General features: G+C 48.6%; 1 protein-coding gene across 5 annotated transcripts in view; it reads right to left on the bottom strand.

Annotated features, from left to right (window-relative positions):
* CTNNB1 (catenin beta 1) overlaps positions 1 to 18,161 on the bottom strand; it is a 254,122-nt gene that overhangs the window by 185,071 nt on the left and 50,890 nt on the right. For 3 of the 5 annotated variants that reach the window (XM_030209331.1, XM_030209355.1, XM_030209322.1), the window contains exons 2-5: positions 8,773 to 8,816; positions 7,205 to 7,432; positions 6,289 to 6,542; positions 5,155 to 5,393 (exon numbers count right to left, since the gene is read on the bottom strand). In XM_030209331.1, coding sequence (XP_030065191.1) covers positions 5,155 to 5,393; positions 6,289 to 6,542; positions 7,205 to 7,432; positions 8,773 to 8,785 — 734 coding nt within the window. In that variant the 5' untranslated portion in view covers positions 8,786 to 8,816. The remainder of the gene's footprint in view (positions 1 to 5,154; positions 5,394 to 6,288; positions 6,543 to 7,204; positions 7,433 to 8,772; positions 8,817 to 18,161) is intronic. The other 2 variants (XM_030209348.1, XM_030209339.1) reach the window with 1 other exon arrangement.

Here is an 18,161-nt window from a genome sequence, read left to right as displayed (position 1 = left end):
AGTGGATCGGAGTGGACCTGGAAGTCACCCCGGAGAAGGCTGTGAAGGATATGCAGATGAGCTGCAAGTCCTCCACAGCACCTGAAAGGCAGCCGGTGGTAGAGCTGGGCACCTCTCAGCTGAGGAAGGCTTACCAGGGGTTAGGCCGAAGCCAGCATTCCTCCCCCTGAGGGTCGCCTGATCCGGTCTATAATTTCCCAGGTCTCCTCTGGAACCTTTTCTAAATATCGGCGTTACATTGGCCACCCTCCAATCTTCCGGTACCACGCTCGATTTTAAGGATAAATTACAAATCAATAACAGTAGCTCTGCCAGCTCATTTTTTAGTTCTATCAGTATCCTAGGGTGAATACCATCCGGTCCAGGAGTTTTGCTACTCTTCAGTTTGCAGAACGGCTCCATTACGTCGTCCAGATTTACAGATATTTCAATAAGTTTTTCCGACTCTTCAGCTTCGAATACCCTGTCCAGCACCGGTATCCTACCCAAATCTTCCTCGGTGAAGACCGAAGCAAAGAACTCATTTAGTTTTTCTGCTATTTCTTTGTCTTCCTTGATCGCCCCTTTTACACATAAGGCATTCCACAATGCCCTGAGCTACAAGCAACCAACTACAGAAGACTAATGTTCCATCCTGATGCCCTGTGCTAGATGGAACGTGTAATGAGCTCCCTAACGTGACTTGCTGGCATCCGTTGTCACCACCTCAGAGGGTATTATTGGAAAGGGAGCTCCGACAGTTAAATTCCTGGGTAACAACCACTACTGCATAATCTAGCAACCGGTATCCAAGGGAGATGAAGGTCATACTTCTGTGATGCAGGGACCAATGGCTCAGAAGAGACTCCTGTAATGGTCGCATATGAGCCCCTGCCAAAGGCTTCCATAGCTGCCATCATTGATCCCAAAACCTGGGCCTGCCTTTAACTGAAGACAAATCTGTTGAACCAGCATTGATCTCCCTTGCTGTGTCAAATAGAAAGTCTAGATATTGCGATGGAGTTTGCCTGCTCTTCTTGATCACCCGACTGCAGAAGACAGACAAACTGCCTCCTTGAGATAAAAGGCAGTAAGAAATTTTTCCGCTTGAACCAAGACTGACTGCTCTTAGCATCCATGCGAAAGTGGACACTCTGAGGCAGTGGTTTAGACCTTTGAGATCTAAGAACAGGTGAAAGGTGCCTTCCTTCTTTGGGATAATGAAGTAGATGGAGTTATCTGCCTTGTCCCTGATCACCCTGGGGAACTGGAACAATGGCCCGGAGCGCCAGCAAAGAATCTATAGTGGCCTGAACCTAGACTGCCTTACTCTAGCAACGAACAAACTGCACACTGTCACTTAAAGGCCCAAAGAGGCCACTTCAAAGGCTTGTTTCAATGAGCCTTACTAGCTTCCTATCTTGTAGGTCATTTAGGGCAATGCCCTCTTCCACCGGAGGCAAGGTGGTTGTCATAGTTACTGCTGTAACAAGCGACTTCACCCTGGGAAGCTGCAATTCCTTTCTCCTCTAGAACCAGTAGGTAGAGGTGAGCCATGGCTCTTTCCCACTCTCAGCCCTGAATCCGGTGAGACCCATTCTGCTGTAATCACATCTTGAATGCCTGAATGCATCTGGAGGCCTCAGAAGGATCTGCAAGGCCCCTCATGATTGACAACGATGGAACTCCTGATGCCAAAGCACAAGGCTCCTCAATGGAAAGCACCACCAATGCCTCAGAAATAATAGTACCAAGCTCCTTTTTTATGAAAGAACCTTAGTACTTTCGGGTCATCTCCCTCCATTAATGATGGATCCTCTGAATAGACCGAGACCACATCAGAAAAGAAGGGAGAAGAAGCGAGACCTCCAGGGGTGGACACAGGAGGCTAAATGGGGCAAGAAACTGAAGCACCTTGCAGCAACTCTGACTGTCCCTGGTTCAGTAAATAGGCCTGGTGTAAGAACAATATAATCTCCAGAGAAAACAAATATCCCATTACAGCTGAATGTTATATTGAAATTGTAAAATAGTGCCACTCTTGTGCTCTCCTGCATCTCACTGTGCACCGGCCCTACTGGAGAGCCCAAAGTCCCCAGCATATTTGAATGCTGTGCCAAATCTGAAGACTTGCTACCACCGACCGTTTCCCCCATGTCCCAAGGGATTCCCAGCTGGATTCCCATGGGATACCTTCGCTGGCCAGTGGGTCCCACAATGGGAAAACTGCTCAACTGCCTCAGCGGGCATCACCATTAACCCTGACTTGTCATAAGTGTAGCACAACGTAGTTACAAGCAGTGAGTCAGAATCCCTTCCCTGCACCAAGTGGAACTTGCAGTCCACCAAGTGGTTCCAAGTCAAACTTTAGTCAAACTTACCACTGATGGCTGCTCCCCCAAGCTCACAGTCTCTACAAGTCTCACCCCAGATGGGAAAGGATCAGGGCAGATACTCTGACTCCTGCTCTCCAGTAAACCCACTTTAAAAAAAAAAAAAGGTTATTGTGCTGGAAAGGAGTGCTCCACAGGAAAAAGGGGAGAGGTGAAGGCTAGGCTAGCTAGGGCACCCTGCAGGTGAAAACTCTCAGGGAAACTCAATGAATCCCGTCCCTGATCTTCCCTGGCTCTGTGCTCTTTTTTTTTTTTTTTTTAATTGGTGAGAAAGGGAACCACCAGAACACACACTGGGAGGCTCGGGGACACGTGATGAGGCAGGGACCCAGCCAGGTATGCCCCCTAAGGATGGCTCCAAGTAGCCAAGCACCCCAAGACTAGACTGGCTAAAAATAGCCCAGGAGTAGCCCCAGTCACAAAAAATCCAGGAGCTGGTGAGAAGTCATTCACCACCTGCTAGAAAGAGAGATACCGACTGATGGAGGGGCTGGTCATTCAGTACTCCAGTTTGTGATCTCTAGTGGATTCATCTGCTGGCTAAGGAAGAATTAATTTGCAGGGGATCAGAGACAGGGACCAGCAGCCAATCACTCAGAACCAGAGGCCGAAAAGTGTGTCCATCCACCTGTTGGAGATAGAAAATACTGAGGAGTGGACTGGATGCCAAAAGATATGCCACAGCTCAGTTCTCTATTTCTACCTGCTAGTATCCCACAGGTTCTGAAATAGTGGGAAGCTACATAATGGAAAGTGCTGTTTGAGCCAATGTAATCTGCTTCACTAAAGCATGTTACCAGGAAAGCAACTTCATAAGAGGTACAGGGAAAACTCAAGATTCTGCAAAGTGGTTTGACATGAAGCCCATTTATGAGACGAGACTGACAGGGCAGAGAGCCGAAGTTCAGTCAACTGAAGCACCCCAGATCTGGAGAGTATCAAGACATACTCCGATAGAGGAGCAAGGATACAGATAAGTAGTGCAAAACAGAGTCAGGACAGTTAATGGGTTAATGTTTGAAGCACCCTATGGAAAACCTCTTCCACTTGAAGTACATTTGAAAAGATTGTTTTCTTGCAATCAATATCTTGAATTGGTATTGGCAGTCCTCAGTTGAAATTTCTGCAGGGTCTTTCCAATGAGTGGGATAGGGGATAAGCATCAAGTAGAAGCCAAGTCTTAAGAATGGCTAGTGTATTCCTCATCAGTGGACCTGAAGATATGCGTTAACTGAATAAGAGGCAGCTTTGTGTTTTTGCTGCTGGAGGAGAGGTCTGTATCTGGGATCCCAAGGACTGATAGATGTTCACAGTTCTGCAATCCAAGGACCACTCATGGGCTTGAAAAACGCAAGTTCATTGGCTGATTCTGTCAAATACAAAATCCCAAATCATTTGTTGCTTCCCAGTGAAGGGACCTGTCCCTCCCTGCTTGACATAAAACGTGGCAGCCTGGTTGTCCATTTAAATACTCTGCAAGCTCAAAGATGGTAGCCAGAAAGACTTTAAATGACTCAAAGGTACTGGTGACCGACTTGGAAAAAGTTTTTTGGACTGCAAATCTAAATGGGCTCCCCACCTGGTACTGGAAACACCTGTTAGGATAGTAATAAACCAGTACAGCACAGGACAACTGAACCACACAGATCCAGTACTGCAGCATAGCCTGTAGCTAAAGGGTGAAGTAGGACACTCGAGGCTGGGCAACCAGCCTTTGTAAAAGAGGACTGAAGCTGAACTTGGGCACAACAGTTGTGCTGTTGGTACAGAAAATGTCCTGCACTGTTACAGATAGCACAGTCATTCTAGCCTCTGCTAAGTGATCAAAACAGGACAGAAGTGTTCTAGCACTATCTTTTGAAGGAGTAGACTAGGCTGAAGATGAATGAGCCAACTTGCGCTTCAAAGAGGTTACTTGATGAACTCAAGTATAGATGTGCTTGCACTTACACGCTTAAAGGAGGCATGGAAGATGCCTTCACCTTAGATCTACGCAAGTGTTCCGAAAACTGCAGCATCTTCACTGATCCTTGGCATTGTGGCTGGATTAAGCGTGTAAGTAGGTGGAAGGAACATCCTTTGAGGGTTTGCTTTGAGATGAATTCTTCTCCATTGCATAACAGTTCTGAAGTCTGTTTAGGCTGTCATTTTGGGCTTGGAAACGTGACCACAATGTTCAGCCATGAGCTCATTACAATCACAACTCAAAACAAGATTGACATCCATTCTAAATTATTAAAAATCTGGATACCCCTTTCCCCCCCCCCCCCCCCCCCCCCCCCCACACACACACAATAATATTGCAGACAAGTGTGGAACCCTGACTGGGAAATGATACAAGATCCAGAAAAAGATCCTAATTTTTAGAAGTGAGACAATGTTTATCACAGAAGAAAATAAATCTCTGGCTCTTCCAAACGCATAATGGGTAGTATCACAACCCTGAAGCATACTTTTTTTGTGTGTAATTTTAAAGAAATGACAGACCACTGGAAATGCAGAGGTAAAAACCTTTCAAACATATGTTTTTGCATATGTTCAGTAGAGCAGGAACAACATAAGACTGAGGAGCTAAGCATACAGCTGTACCTGGGAACAGCAATGCATGCCCAGGACTTTACATTAAGTTCTGAGCTCTAGAAGAGCTGTGAAACCCTTGCACTGCATGATGTCGTCACCCACGTGTGTCCTGACTCAATCCTGGCTGTTGACTGAAGAAAATTACAGGCAATCGGTCATAAAATGAAACAAGGCATGTTATGAACTGGATTAGTCTGCATACCCAAGCATTTTCACAAGAGCAGGAATGCCTCCGGATTTGAATATGGCTAGTAAGCCTTCACGATGATGGGACAAATTATGCAGCGTGCCAGCTGTGCATCGAGCAGTTTCAACATCATTTGTGTTCTGCATGGTGCGTACAATCGCTGAAACCATCTGAGGGGAGCGCATGATGGCATGACGAGACGCCTCCTTCTTAGATAGCTGATGAACCATAACTGCAGCTTTGTTCACCACCACCTGAAAAAAATTAAAGGACAGGAACTGCTACAGATCATAAATTCCAAAAGGTTTAGCTTGGCTTCCTACTTGTGCAAGATGTAGCATGGTCACCTTTAAGACTAGAAATGGAGGTACAAGAGAAGACTAACTTCAGAACTGGTGGAGACTCCTAAAAACAGATAAACCTCCCATATTAAAACTTCAACCATTCTTGGGAGAAGGAAGAAATGTGCTAAACATGATAGAGGAGGAATTATGTGTTCTGCCCAATTATGCAGGAAAATTCCCAAAGAAGCCTGTCAATGGGCTAAAAACAGATGGTATCAACCTTTCCTCTACATCTGTTAAAAACTAACTCAATCTGCCGGGGGGGGGGGGGGGGGGGGGTAACAACACTACAAGTAGTGCAAGACGATCAAATTTAATAGAAGTTACACTATCAGAGAGTTCTGGTTCCTACTAGCCTCCATATTATTTGGCTTCGTTAGTCTTATGAAATATGCTCTTTCCACTAGTCCAGGGGTTCTCAACCCAGTCCCTCAGGGCATACCCAGCCAGTCAGGTTTTCAGGATATCCACAATGAATATGCATGAGATAGTGCATGCAAATTTACCTTGCGCATATTCATTACCAATATGCTGTAAACTTGACTGGCTAGGTGTGTCCGAAGGACTGGGCTGAGAACCCCTGAACTAACTCAGATTCTGTAACACAAGCAATAAACCCTTAAGATTTTTTTGCAAAATGTGTTAACGTACACTTTGGCTACAACAGGCTTCTTACGTGACGTACATCAAAATCTGGTTAGAGTTGCCACAAAACAGCCAAACGGGAAGAATAAAAATTCACATGATACTGATTACTTCATGAATTAGATCTGATATAGAACTTGGATTTCTAACACCTGCCTACCTGGTCCTCATCATTCAGAAGTTTAGTCAACTCAGGGATGGCACGAGTTGCCAGTTCTGCATCATCCTGATAGTTTATCAAGTTGACAACAGCATGTTTCAGCATCTGAGAAGGTTCTGCCAGGCGCTGTACATTGGTAGGATGAGCTGCATCAAACTGTGTAGATGGAATCTGCATGCCCTCATCCAGCGTTTCAGGAAACATAGCAGCACGCACTCGTTGAGCTCTGGTCATTGCAAACTGCCCATCAATGTCTGGAAACAGGCCACCAACAAATTAGCCCTTTCAAAGTCAACATGGCTAAAACTACTCAGGGTAATAAGCTAAGATACCAATTCCCAACCTTTCATAGTGTGCTTAATCACAATCCTTTCCTTTCCTCCCTCACTCCTAGTATTTCCCCTAGCATAAATCTCATTCCTCACATCTGGCATAGTGTCTTACCTCCCCACCCCCCTTCAGTCCCCAAAATTGCCCAGCATAAACCCTCTCCACATCCTCATGCAATCAACTTCCACCTCAGTATCACCTTCCATCTGCCAAGCAAATCAGACAAAGTTACTTGCTGCTGCTTCCTCAGCCAGTTCTGCTGGAACACCAGGGTTCCCATACCTCGCAAGTCTTCCTTGCCTTGTGCATTCCAATTTTAGGGGGAAGCCAACAGAGATGAGGCAGCAAATAGGACATGCTGTTCACCGACTTACCCCTGGCAGTCAAAGAGACTACAAAACTAGAGAAAGCATCAGCCAGTGACAGAAATTTCACAGCACACCTGTAACTCTCTATGACACATTAGATTTCACACCCTAGTTTCTATCCACTGCTATAGTTCCATAATCCATTCATACCAACTTTTTCCTTACACTCAATGCACCAAATAAGATGTACGAATCAAGCACAGATTTTGCTACCTTACCTGCCACTTGTTCCTGTGAGAAGGACTGTGAAAACCCTTGCTCCCACTCATATATTGCCTGACTAGCATCCACATCCTCTTCTTCAGGATTGCCCTTACCACTCAGGGAAGGGGCTGTAGTTGTGGCACCAGAATGAATACCAGAGTCAAGGTAAGATTGTTGCTGCCAGTGGCTAACAGCAGCTTTTCGATCTGGTTCCATTGCCATGTCCAACTCCATCAAATCTGCTACAAGACAAAAGCAGCTTTAAATGATTCAGCTCAACTTCTTAGAAGACTTGGTACATCATTCTATTGTGCAACAGGTACCTAGACTGTAGAGCACTGCATGGGAATGGGGACTGCAGGAATCCTGCAGAATCCATGGGATTTTTGTGGGGATGGAATAAATTGCCACGGGATTCTCATGGAGTGTAGTCAAAATTCAGATAATACCAGAATGAAGCTTGGAACACACCCATGGGCCGATGATCAGTAGCAAGCTTGGGCACTAGAGGCTATTAGAACCATACTAGCACCCGCGTTTCCTCCCGACCCATGATCATAGCCCCCGAGTCTGCGAAACATGCTGGGCGGGGCTTCCCTGTCATATAAGGAGAAACTTCCTTATATGGTAGTGATGCACTGGGCAGGGCACCACAATTTTGGACGCGGCACTCAAAGGAAGTGAGAGTGCTATTCCCTCCTCCACCATTTAAGGTGGAGGAGTCAAGAACCAATAGACCACCAGGGTGGGTGGCAGTGCCGAGGGGGGGGGGGGGGGTCCCGTGACTGGAGTTCCACCGAACCTCTGTGATTGGGAAGTCCAGGGATCTCATGGACCTCTGCGCTTGTTTGCCATGTCAGGACTTTTGACACCCTGGACCTGTCAAACAAGTGTGGGAGGATTGTGTCCGAGTGCACGCTTATGCATAATCCTCCTGCACTTCATCCCTATCATCAGAACTAATAGCGTACCTAAATTCGCATGCTGTTAGCTTTGATCATAGGAGCGTTAAAGCCCTACACTGTTCCAGCGCTATTTTTAGAACATTGTTTGGGATAGCACTGGGCTTCTGATCATCAGCATACAAGTGAGGGAATTGGTGCATGAGGCTTGGAACGCCCAGAGAAGCAGCCAGAACACCAGCCTCGGAACACCGATTGGCTGAATACTGAAAAACGCCCCCAAAAACCAAAGGAGCCTGTTTGGGAAGGGAGGAAATGGAAGTCTGTGAGTGAGGATGGAACGGATCTTAGCGGGTACAGGTTAGATTCTGTTGGGGGATGGGTAAATTTTCTGTCACTGTGCAAATCTATACTAGGCTGTCATAACTTGTTATAAGACATTGTGTTTAAACAGCTACACATACAGCAACCATAAACATTTAACAAAATACTGTTCATAAGGCTCTTTGTATTTATTTTCATTTCTCGTTATATATTTCATGGAAAAACAGGCTCACCACCACATCCCAGGTATTGGTAATGCAACAGCAAGACAAACAAGATTAATAATGGCTAAGGCTGGATAACAATCAGACCACCACTTGTCAGATCAAATTTAGAAACACTACTGGCACACATACCTTGTGTTGCCATATTTCACAATATGCGTCCAGAATTGAAGAACCTACAAAGATAGAGAGACTTGTTTTACTGGATGCAAATTCTAGTCAGTCTATGCAGAAATATGTGCAAGTTATCAGATTCAACTTTCAGTAGTTTACAGTATAATGAGAAAATTAGGTTCTTACCTTGGTAATTTTCTTTCCTTTAGTCACAGCAGATGAATCCATTACGAATGGGTTGTGTCTACCTACCAGCAGGGGGAGATAGAGAACACTGAAAACCATAGTGCCTCTAGGACGGCTAGCTTCATCTGCCTCTCAGTATTTTGAAGCTTCCAAAGCAGTGTTAAACCGCAAAGTAGAACAACATGAACTTTCCTCACAGCGAACTAACGCCCCAGAACAGGAGCAATAACACAAATGAGGGACAAACTCAACCTCCTGTAGTAGAACAGAAATCCTGAAGACTGTTTTCCAACTTCTCCCAATGAGGGAACATGTCTGCAGGAAAAACTGAACACAAAACAGAGTCAATCAGGGAGGGATCATGGATTCATCTGCTGTGACTAAAGGAAAGAAAATTACCAAGGTAAGAACCTAATTTTCCCTTCCTTGTCATCAGCAGCAGATGAATCCATTACGAATGGGATGTATCAAAGCAATCCCTAGATAGGGCGGGAACAAGCCACACCACGCGCAAGAACTTGTGCTCCAAAAAGCGCGTCCCTCCTGGAAGCCACATCCAGCCCCAGCCTGTAATGACGGGCAAAAGAGAGCTTAGAAGCCCAAGTAGCTGCACTACATATCTCTTGAAGAGAGAATGCTCCCGTCTCAGCACAAGAGGAAGAAATCGCTCTTCTGGAATGTATCTTAGAGGCGTCAGGCGGAGGCCGGCCAGAAAGCAGATATGCAGAAAAAATGGCTTCCTTAAGCCAACGGGCTATAGTGGCTTTAGACACTGGAGACCCTCTGCGAGGACCTGACAAAAATACAAAAAGGTGATCAGAGGTCCTGAAAGCATTAGACATCTGCAGATACTGCAACAGAGCCCTTCGCACATCCAGAAGGTGCAACTGCCCAAAAGATTCCAGAAACTCCTCCCTAGTAAAGGAGGGCAGATATATAGGCTGGTTTAGGTGAAATGCTGAAACCACCTTAGGCCGGAAGCAAGGCACAGTACGTACCGTTACTCCGGACTCTGAGAATTGCAGAAATGGGTCTCAACAGGACAGCGCCTGGAGCTCAGGCACCCGTCTCGCCGATGTAAAGGCCACAAAAAAGACTGTCTTTAGAGTCACATCCTTCTCCGAAGCTCGCCTAAGCGGCTCGAAGAGCGAACACTGAAGAGCCTTTAATATTAGCCTCAGGTTCCAAGCCGGACAAGGGGCCCGCAAGGGAGGCCGAAGCCGAAGCACCCCTCTAAGAAACCGTGCAATATCCGGATGCGCAGCCAGGGAGAGGCCAGCGACCTTCCCCCGAAAACATGCCAAGGCTGCCACTTGAACACTCAGGGAATTATAAGCCAAGCCTTTTTGTATACCATCCTGCAAAAAGTCAAGTATTGGCGAGACAGAAGCCCGCATGGGTGTGATCGCTTTAGAAACACACCAAGCCTCAATCTGGCGCCAGATCCGAGCATAGGCAACGGAAGTGGAACACTTGCGGGCCTGCAAGAAAGTGGAGATGACCTTGCTAGAATAGCCCTTGTCTCTCAATTGCGCCCTCTCAATCGCCATGCCATAAGACCAAAGCGGCAGGCGTCCTCCATGGCTACCGGGCCCTGTGACAACAGGTTCAGTACCAGAGGTAAAGGAAGGGGAGCCTCCACTAGCATCTGTTGGAGGTCCGCATACCAAGGCCTCCTGGGCCAATCTGGGGCGATGAGGACCACTTCTCCTGGGTGCAGCCGAATCCGCAGGAGCACGCACCCTATCAAGGGCCACGGAGGGAACACATATAGTAGGCCCGGAGGCCAGGTCTGAGTCAAGGCATCCAACCCTGCCGAGCAAGGATCGCTCCGTCTGCTGAAGAAGCACGGGACTTTGGCATTTGAACTTGTCGCCATAAGAGCCATCACGGGCTTGCCCCATTTGGCATATATCTGCAGAAATACTTCGTCTGCTAGTTCCCATTCCACTGGGTCGATCTGATGCCTCCTTAGATAATCGGGTTGCACGTTGCTCTGACCTACAATGTCAGCTGCCCACAGAAACTGAAGATGCAGCTCGGCCCAGTGGCAAATCTGTTCAGCCTGCGCGGCCAGTGCTCTGCACTGAGTGCCGCCTTGTCGATTTATTTAGGCCACTGCTGTCGTGTTGTCCGACATCACTCTGACAGCCAATCCTTCCAGGGTCACTTGAAAGGCCAGAAGCGCCTGAAACACCGCTTTCAACTCCAGGCAGATGATGGACCACTCCGATTCCTCGGGTGTCAGACCCTGGGCATGCTTCCCCTTGCAATGTGCACCCCAGCCCTTCAGGCTGGCATCTGTCACTACTAGACACCAATCGGGGAGCGCCAGCGACATTCCTCGCCGCAGCATGCTGAGAGCCACCACTCCATGCTGAGTCGGGCCGCAGGGAGCCGAGAAAGTCTGCATTGATAATCCTGAGAAACTGGAGACCATCTTTGAAGTAGGGAATACTGTAGAGGTCTCAGGTGCGCTCTCGCCCAGGGCACCACTTCCAATGTGGCTGTCATCGATCCCAGCAGATGGACAACGTCCCAAGCTCGCGGGCGGGGCATCCACAGGAGCAGACGGACCTGATTCTGAAGCTTGCATCGCCTTAGCTCGGGGAGGTATACATAGCCCGAGTCTGTGTCGAACCTGGCCCCCAAATATTCTAGAGATTGCGAGGGGGTCAGGTGACTTTTGGCCATATTGACGACCCAGCCTACAGATTGAAGTACTGAGACCACTCTGGCTGTAGCTTGATAGCTCTCTGTTACAGAGTCTGCTCTGATGAGCCAGTCGTCTAGGTACGGGTGAACCCTGATACCTTCTCGCCTGAGCAAAGCAGCTACTACCACCATTACCTTCGAAAAGGTTCGGGGAGCGGTGGCGAGGCCAAAAGGCAAGGCCCGGAACTGGAAATGCTTTCCCAACACCGCAAACCTCAGAAACCTTTTATTTATTTATTGCATTTGTATCCCACATTTTCCCACCTCTTTGCGGGCTCAGTGTGGCTTCCAATACGATATGAATGATGGAAATACAATTTGTTACAACTTGGTTATGGATTATATTGTGAAGAGGTATACAAGACAATCAAAGTGTTGTTAAGGAATATAAACATTGGAACCAAACCTTGAAAGATTGGAAGGAGACAGCGGGAGGTTAAAAGGGCATTATGTATGGTATACATATTTCTGTGAGTAAGGGTATGAGTGAGGTGAGACTACGGGGGATGAGAGTTCAGACGTGGATGTATTGATGTATTAGTGAACAGTGAGTGTGAGCTTTATGTGTTTTGCTTCTTTCCGTAGATTTTTTCAAAAAGATGGGTCTTCAATAGTTTGCGGAAGGAGGTTTGCTCGTGGATCGTTCTCAGGTTGCGTGGCAGTGCATTCCAGAACTGCGTGCCCACGTGAGAAAAGGTTGACGCGTGTAGCGTCTTGTATTTTACGCCCTTGCAATTAGGGAAGTGGAGGTTGAGGAAGGTTCGGGATGATCTTTTGGCGTTTCTGGGTGGTAGGTCTATTAACTCAGACATGTAGGCTGGAGCTTCGCCATGAATGATTTTGTGGATTAATGTGCATACTTTAAAAGTAATGCGTTCCTTGAGTGGAAGCCAGTGTAGCTTCTCTCGTAAGGGTTTTGCACTTTCATATTTTGGTTTTCCGAAGATGAGTCTGGCTGCTGTATTCTGGGCTGTTTGAAGTTTCCTCAGTATTTGCTCTTTGCAACCTGCGTATAGTGAGTTGCAGTAATCCAGATGGCTTAATACGAGGGATTGCACTAGGCAGCGAAAGACGGATCTTGGGAAAAATGGTCTTATTCTTTTCATTAGGAACATTGAGGGATCCTTGCTATTGGGAGGAGACTTCACAGTGAACCCATGTCTAGATAATTCCACGACCAGGACAGCCTATGCTAGGCAAGATAGGTGCAGGGGCCAAATTGGTATGTGCAAGTAAGCTTCTTTCAGGTCTAGAGACGTGAGAAACTCTCCTGGCTGTACCACAGCAATGATGGAGCGCAGGGTTCCCATGTGAAAATGTCGCACTCTCAGGGACTTGTTTAATTCTTTTAAGTCCAGAATAGGGCGAAAAGACCCACCTTTTCGCGGCACCACAAGGAGATGGAGTATCGGCTGTAGCCGTGTTCGGCGGGAGGTACCAGGGACACGGCCCCTATCTGAATCAGACCTTGCAAAGTCTCCTCTACCACCGCCCGTTTGGTGGCAGAACCGCATCGGGACTCCACAAACACGTCTCTTACTAGGGCGTTGAATTCTATTCTGTAGCCATCTCTGATCAGGTCCAGAACCCACTGATCTGAGGAAATATTGGCCCACTCCTCGGCAAAGAGGGAAAGACGTCCTCCGATGACAGGAAGCGAGGAGGGGGCCGGCGCACCATCATTGAGAGGGTCGCCCCTGAACTCCAGACGTAGAGCCGGTGGCTGCGGAACGCTTGTCCGAGCGAAAGGAGTTCCTCTGCTGAAAAACGGGCACGAGAAGTGAACCCAGCAGAACGCCCCGGGCGGTACCTTCTAGCTTCACGGAAGCGAGGTCTATAAGAGGAGTGGACCGCCTGGCCCTTGGAGGAAGGCCTCGGCCTATCTTCGGGCAAGCGCTGGGGTTTAGGATCTCCCAGGCCTTTAACAATTTTTTTTTCCTCCAACTCCTCACCAAATAGGAGAAGGCCTTGAAAGGGCAACTTCACCAACCTTTGCTTAGAGGCCATGGCCGCTGCCCAATGTCGTAGCCAAATAAGATGGCGAGCCGCCACTGCTACTGCCATTTGTTTAGCCGAAGCTCTGACAATATCATAAAGGGCATCAGCCAAAAAGGACAAGGCCGACTCCAGCCGCGGAGTCACATCCGAGAAGGGCTCCGCTCCATCTCCGGGCTGTTCCACTGCCTGTTGCAACCACGCCAGGCAGGCTCTAGCAGCATAACAACTGCATGCAGACACCCGAACAGTAAGACCTGCAATTTCAAAGGACCTTTTAACTGCTGCTTCCAGCCTACGGTCTTGTATATCCTTCAGGGCAACTCCTCCTTCCACAGGGAGGGTAGTTCTCTTTGTCACCACAGTGACTAGGGCATCTACTTTAGGCCTTGCAAAGCAAGCCAAATGCTCCTCATGCAGAGGGTATAATTGCCCCATAGCCCTGGAAACTTTCAAAGGTCCCTCGGGGTCACTGAGCAGAAATAAGCTCTTGGATGGAGTCATGCAAAGGAAAGGCTCGAGCAGGCTTTTTGGTACTAGCCATCCTAGGATTCACAGAGGAGGCCGTGCCACTGTCAGGCTCTTCAATAGAAAGGACCTGCAGGGCATCAGAAATAAGCGCTGGCAGCTCATCACGGTGGAAAATCCTCACCGCGGAGGGATCATCCAGATCCTGTGGTAATTCTGCACCTGACTCTGGGTCCTCAGACCACGAAGGCCTGCCAGAACTCTCCGAATCCTCACAGCCCGACCACCGGGGGGGGGGGGGGGGGGGGGGGGGGGAAGGAGGTGCACCACAATCTGAAGGGGAATTAACCCTTCTACACTTTTCTTTATGCCAATTATCAGAGAAAATAGCCTCAGCGGGCTGTCCCAGGCCAGAATCCACCGGGGGGGGGGGGGGGGGGGGGGGGACACAATAGAAGGGGCCTCAGACGACCCTTGAGGGAGAGCTCTTTTCAGCATATATGCTTTATGCAATAACACAAAATCAGGGGAGAAAAACTCGCCCTGGGCACCCACATCCATTCCGGGGCTAGCCGCTCCCTGAATAGCCTCAATTCGAGGTCCCCCCCCCCCCCCCGGGCTCAGGGCTCTCCGTCTCTACAGAGGCCGCGTCATGCGGAGAATTCAAAATGGCGTCCGCTGCCAGCTCTGAGCGGGAAGAATCATCGCTCGCCATGCTCGGGCCTGCTCTTACTCCTGTACAGCACGATTTACAGAGCCCCACTGCTGATTTGCGCTTGCCACACCGGGAACAGCGCTTTACATTCTCTGCAGCCATTGCGGAAAACGGCAGGAAAATTCAAAATGGCGGTTTCGCGCCAAAATCGATCGCGGGCCCACTCCGGAGGAGTTAGAAAACACTCTTACCTCACCGGACAGAGTATCACAGCTCCGGTCTCATAGAAGAATCAAAGGAAAACCTCTGTTCCATTTTTTTTTTTAACGCTATGAGGAAAGCAGAGGTAATAAGAACTCCGGAGGCTCAGATGAGTGGGAAAGGCAGGGAAAGGTGAACCAATGTGCCTGCATCCACTGAGTGGGAAAGGCCAGGGAAAAGCAAGCTAATATGTCCACATCCACGGGGGCATGGGTAAGGCAGGGAAAGGGCTAACCTATGTGCCTTCAAAGTGAGGCTACTATAGCCTCTAACACCCCGGCTAACAACTGGCAAGCCAGGAGCCACCCCCAGGCAGATTTTTGATGGAGCTCGAAGAAGCTGCAGCCACCCTGCTTGGGGAGATAGAGAATACTGAAGAGGCAGTGGAGCTGGCTGGCCATGAGGCACTGTGAAAAGTTGAGTGCTCTCTATCTCCCCCTGCTGGCTGATGGACACAACCCATACGTAATGGCTTCATCTGCTTGATGACAAGGAAGTTTTCAATGAAATGATTTGACTATACATCGTATTGGCCTTAAAGAAGTCAACCAGATGATCAATGTGGAATAATGAATTAGACGAGTAATATCTGGGGATAATCAGATTAATACCACTGTTTTTTTTTTTCTGTTTACTGTTTAATTGATCTCCTTATCTTGTTTCACTCACCCTATTTAGTGGTCTAAGGAAGAGAATAGAATTACCTGACTGAAATAATTCCTACATATTACTTCTCTTTCCAGCAAGTTGTTTTATCGCTTGTAAAAATTTATATCTGCATGAAAAGATCTGAACAAAAAACAAAGTCGGACAGGGAGGGATCATTGTTTCATCTGCTGTGACTAAAGGAAAGAAAATTACCAAGGTAAGAACCTAATTTTCCCTTCCTTGTCATCAGCAGCAGATGAACCCATTAACTGATGGGACGTACAAAAGCCACACCACACGCCAGCACTTGTGCTCCAAAATGCGCGTCTCTCCTGGCAGCCACATCCAGCCTGTAATGTCGAGCAAAAGAGAGCTTAGAAGCCCAAGCAGCTGCACTACAAATATCTTGACAAGAGAGTGCTCCAGTTTCAGCCCAGGAAGAGGAAATCGCTCTTGTGGAATATGCCTTAAAGGCTTCAGGTGGAGGCCGGCCAGACAGCAGATATACTTTAAAAATAGCTTCTTTGAGCCAACGGGCTATAGTGGCTTTAGACGCTGGAGACCCTCTGCGCGGACCTGATAACAGAACAAAAAGGTGATCAGAGGTCCTAAAGGCATTTGACATGCGCAGATACTGCAACAGAGCCCTTCGCACATCTAGGAGGTGCAATTGCCCAAAGGATTCTGGAAACTCCTCTTTAGAAAAGGAGGGCAGGAAAATAGGCTGGTTTAGGTGAAACGCTAAAACCACCTTAGGCATGAAGGATGGCACAGTACGTACCATAACTCTGGACTGAGAATTGCAGAAATGGGTCTCGACAGGACAGCGCCTGGAGCTCAGATACCCATTTCGCCGATGCAATGGCCACCAAAAAGACCGTCTTTAGGGTCACATCCTTTTCCGAAGCTCGCCTAAGCGGCTCGAAGGGCGAACACTGAAGGGCCACTAAAACTAACCCCAGGTTCCAGGCCGGGCACGGAGCTCGCACGGGAGGACAGAGCCGAAGCACCCCTCTGAGAAACCGTGCCACATCCGGACAAGCAGCCAGAGAGAGGCCAGCGACCTTCCCTCGAAAACATGCTAAGGCTGTCACTTGAACACACAGGGAATTATAGGCAAGGCCTTTTGTAAACAATCCTGCAAAAAGTCAAGTATCGGTGTGATCGCTTTAGAAGCACACCAAGCCTCAAACTGGTGCCAAATCCTGGCATAAGCCACGGAAGTGGAACACTTGCGGGCCTGTAGGAGAATGGAAATGACTTTACTGGAATAACCCTTGTCTCTCAATTGCGCCCTCTCAATAGCCATGCCATAAGACCAAAGCGGCAGGCATCCTCCATGGCTACCAGTCCCTGTGACAACAGATTCGGTACCAGAGGTAACAGCAGGGGAGCCTTCACCAGCATCCGCCGGAGGTCCACATACCAAGGCCTCCTGGGCCAATCCGGGGTGATGAGAACCACCTCTCTTTGATGTAGCCGAATCTGCAGGAGTACTCACCCTATCAAGGGCCACGGAGAGAACACATACAGGAGGCCCTGAGGCCAGGGTTGAGCCAAGGCATCCAACCCTGCCGAGCTAGGATCTCTCCGTCTGCTGAAAAAGCACGGGACTTTGGCATTTGCGCTTGAGGCCATAAGATCAGCTATGGGCTTCCCCCATTTGGCACAAATCTGCAGGAATATTTCGTCTGCAAGTTCCCACTCCGCTGGGTCGATTTGATTCCTGCTAGATCATCGGCTTGCACATTGCTGTGACCTGCAATGTGAGCTGCTGACAGAAACTGCAGATGTAGCTCGGCCCAGTGGCATATCTGAGCGGCCTCTGCGGTCAGTGCTTGACACTGAGTGCCGCCTTGTCGATTTAGGTAAGCCACTGCTGGCGTGTTGTCCGACAGAACTCTGACAGCCAATCCTTCCAGGGTCAATTGAAAGGCCAGAAGCGCCTGGAATATCGCTTTCAACTCCAAGCGATTGATGGACCACTCCGACTCCTCGGGTGTCCACAAACCCTGGACATGCCTTCCCTGACAATGTGCACCCCAGTCCTTCAGGCTGGCATCTGTTACCACCAGGCACCAATCGGGGAGCGCTAGCGGCATTCCTCGCTGCAGCATGCCGTCTGAGAGCCACCACTCCATACTGAGCCGGGCGGCAGGGAGCCACGTGAGTCTGCATTGATAATCCTGAGATATTGGAGACCATCGTTGAAGCAGGGAACACTGCAGAGGTCTCAGGTGCACTCTCGCCCATGGCACCACTTCCAAAGTGGCCGTCATCGACCCCAACAGCTGGACTATGTCCCAAGCTCGCGGGTGCGGCATCCTCAGGAGCAGACGGACCTGGTTCTGAAGCTTGCACTGCCTTTGCTCGGGTAGGAACACATACCCCAAGGCTGTGTTGAACTGGACCCCCAAATATTCTAGAGATTAAGAGGGGGGGTCAGGTGATTTTTGGCCAAATTGACGACCCAGCCCAG

This window comes from Microcaecilia unicolor, chromosome 1 (assembly GCF_901765095.1).
Source record: "Microcaecilia unicolor chromosome 1, aMicUni1.1, whole genome shotgun sequence".
NCBI classification, from domain to species: Eukaryota; Metazoa; Chordata; class Amphibia; order Gymnophiona; family Siphonopidae; genus Microcaecilia; species Microcaecilia unicolor.
The sequence above is the reverse complement of the archived record's forward strand: the minus strand, read 5'-3'. Positions and strand labels throughout refer to the sequence as shown.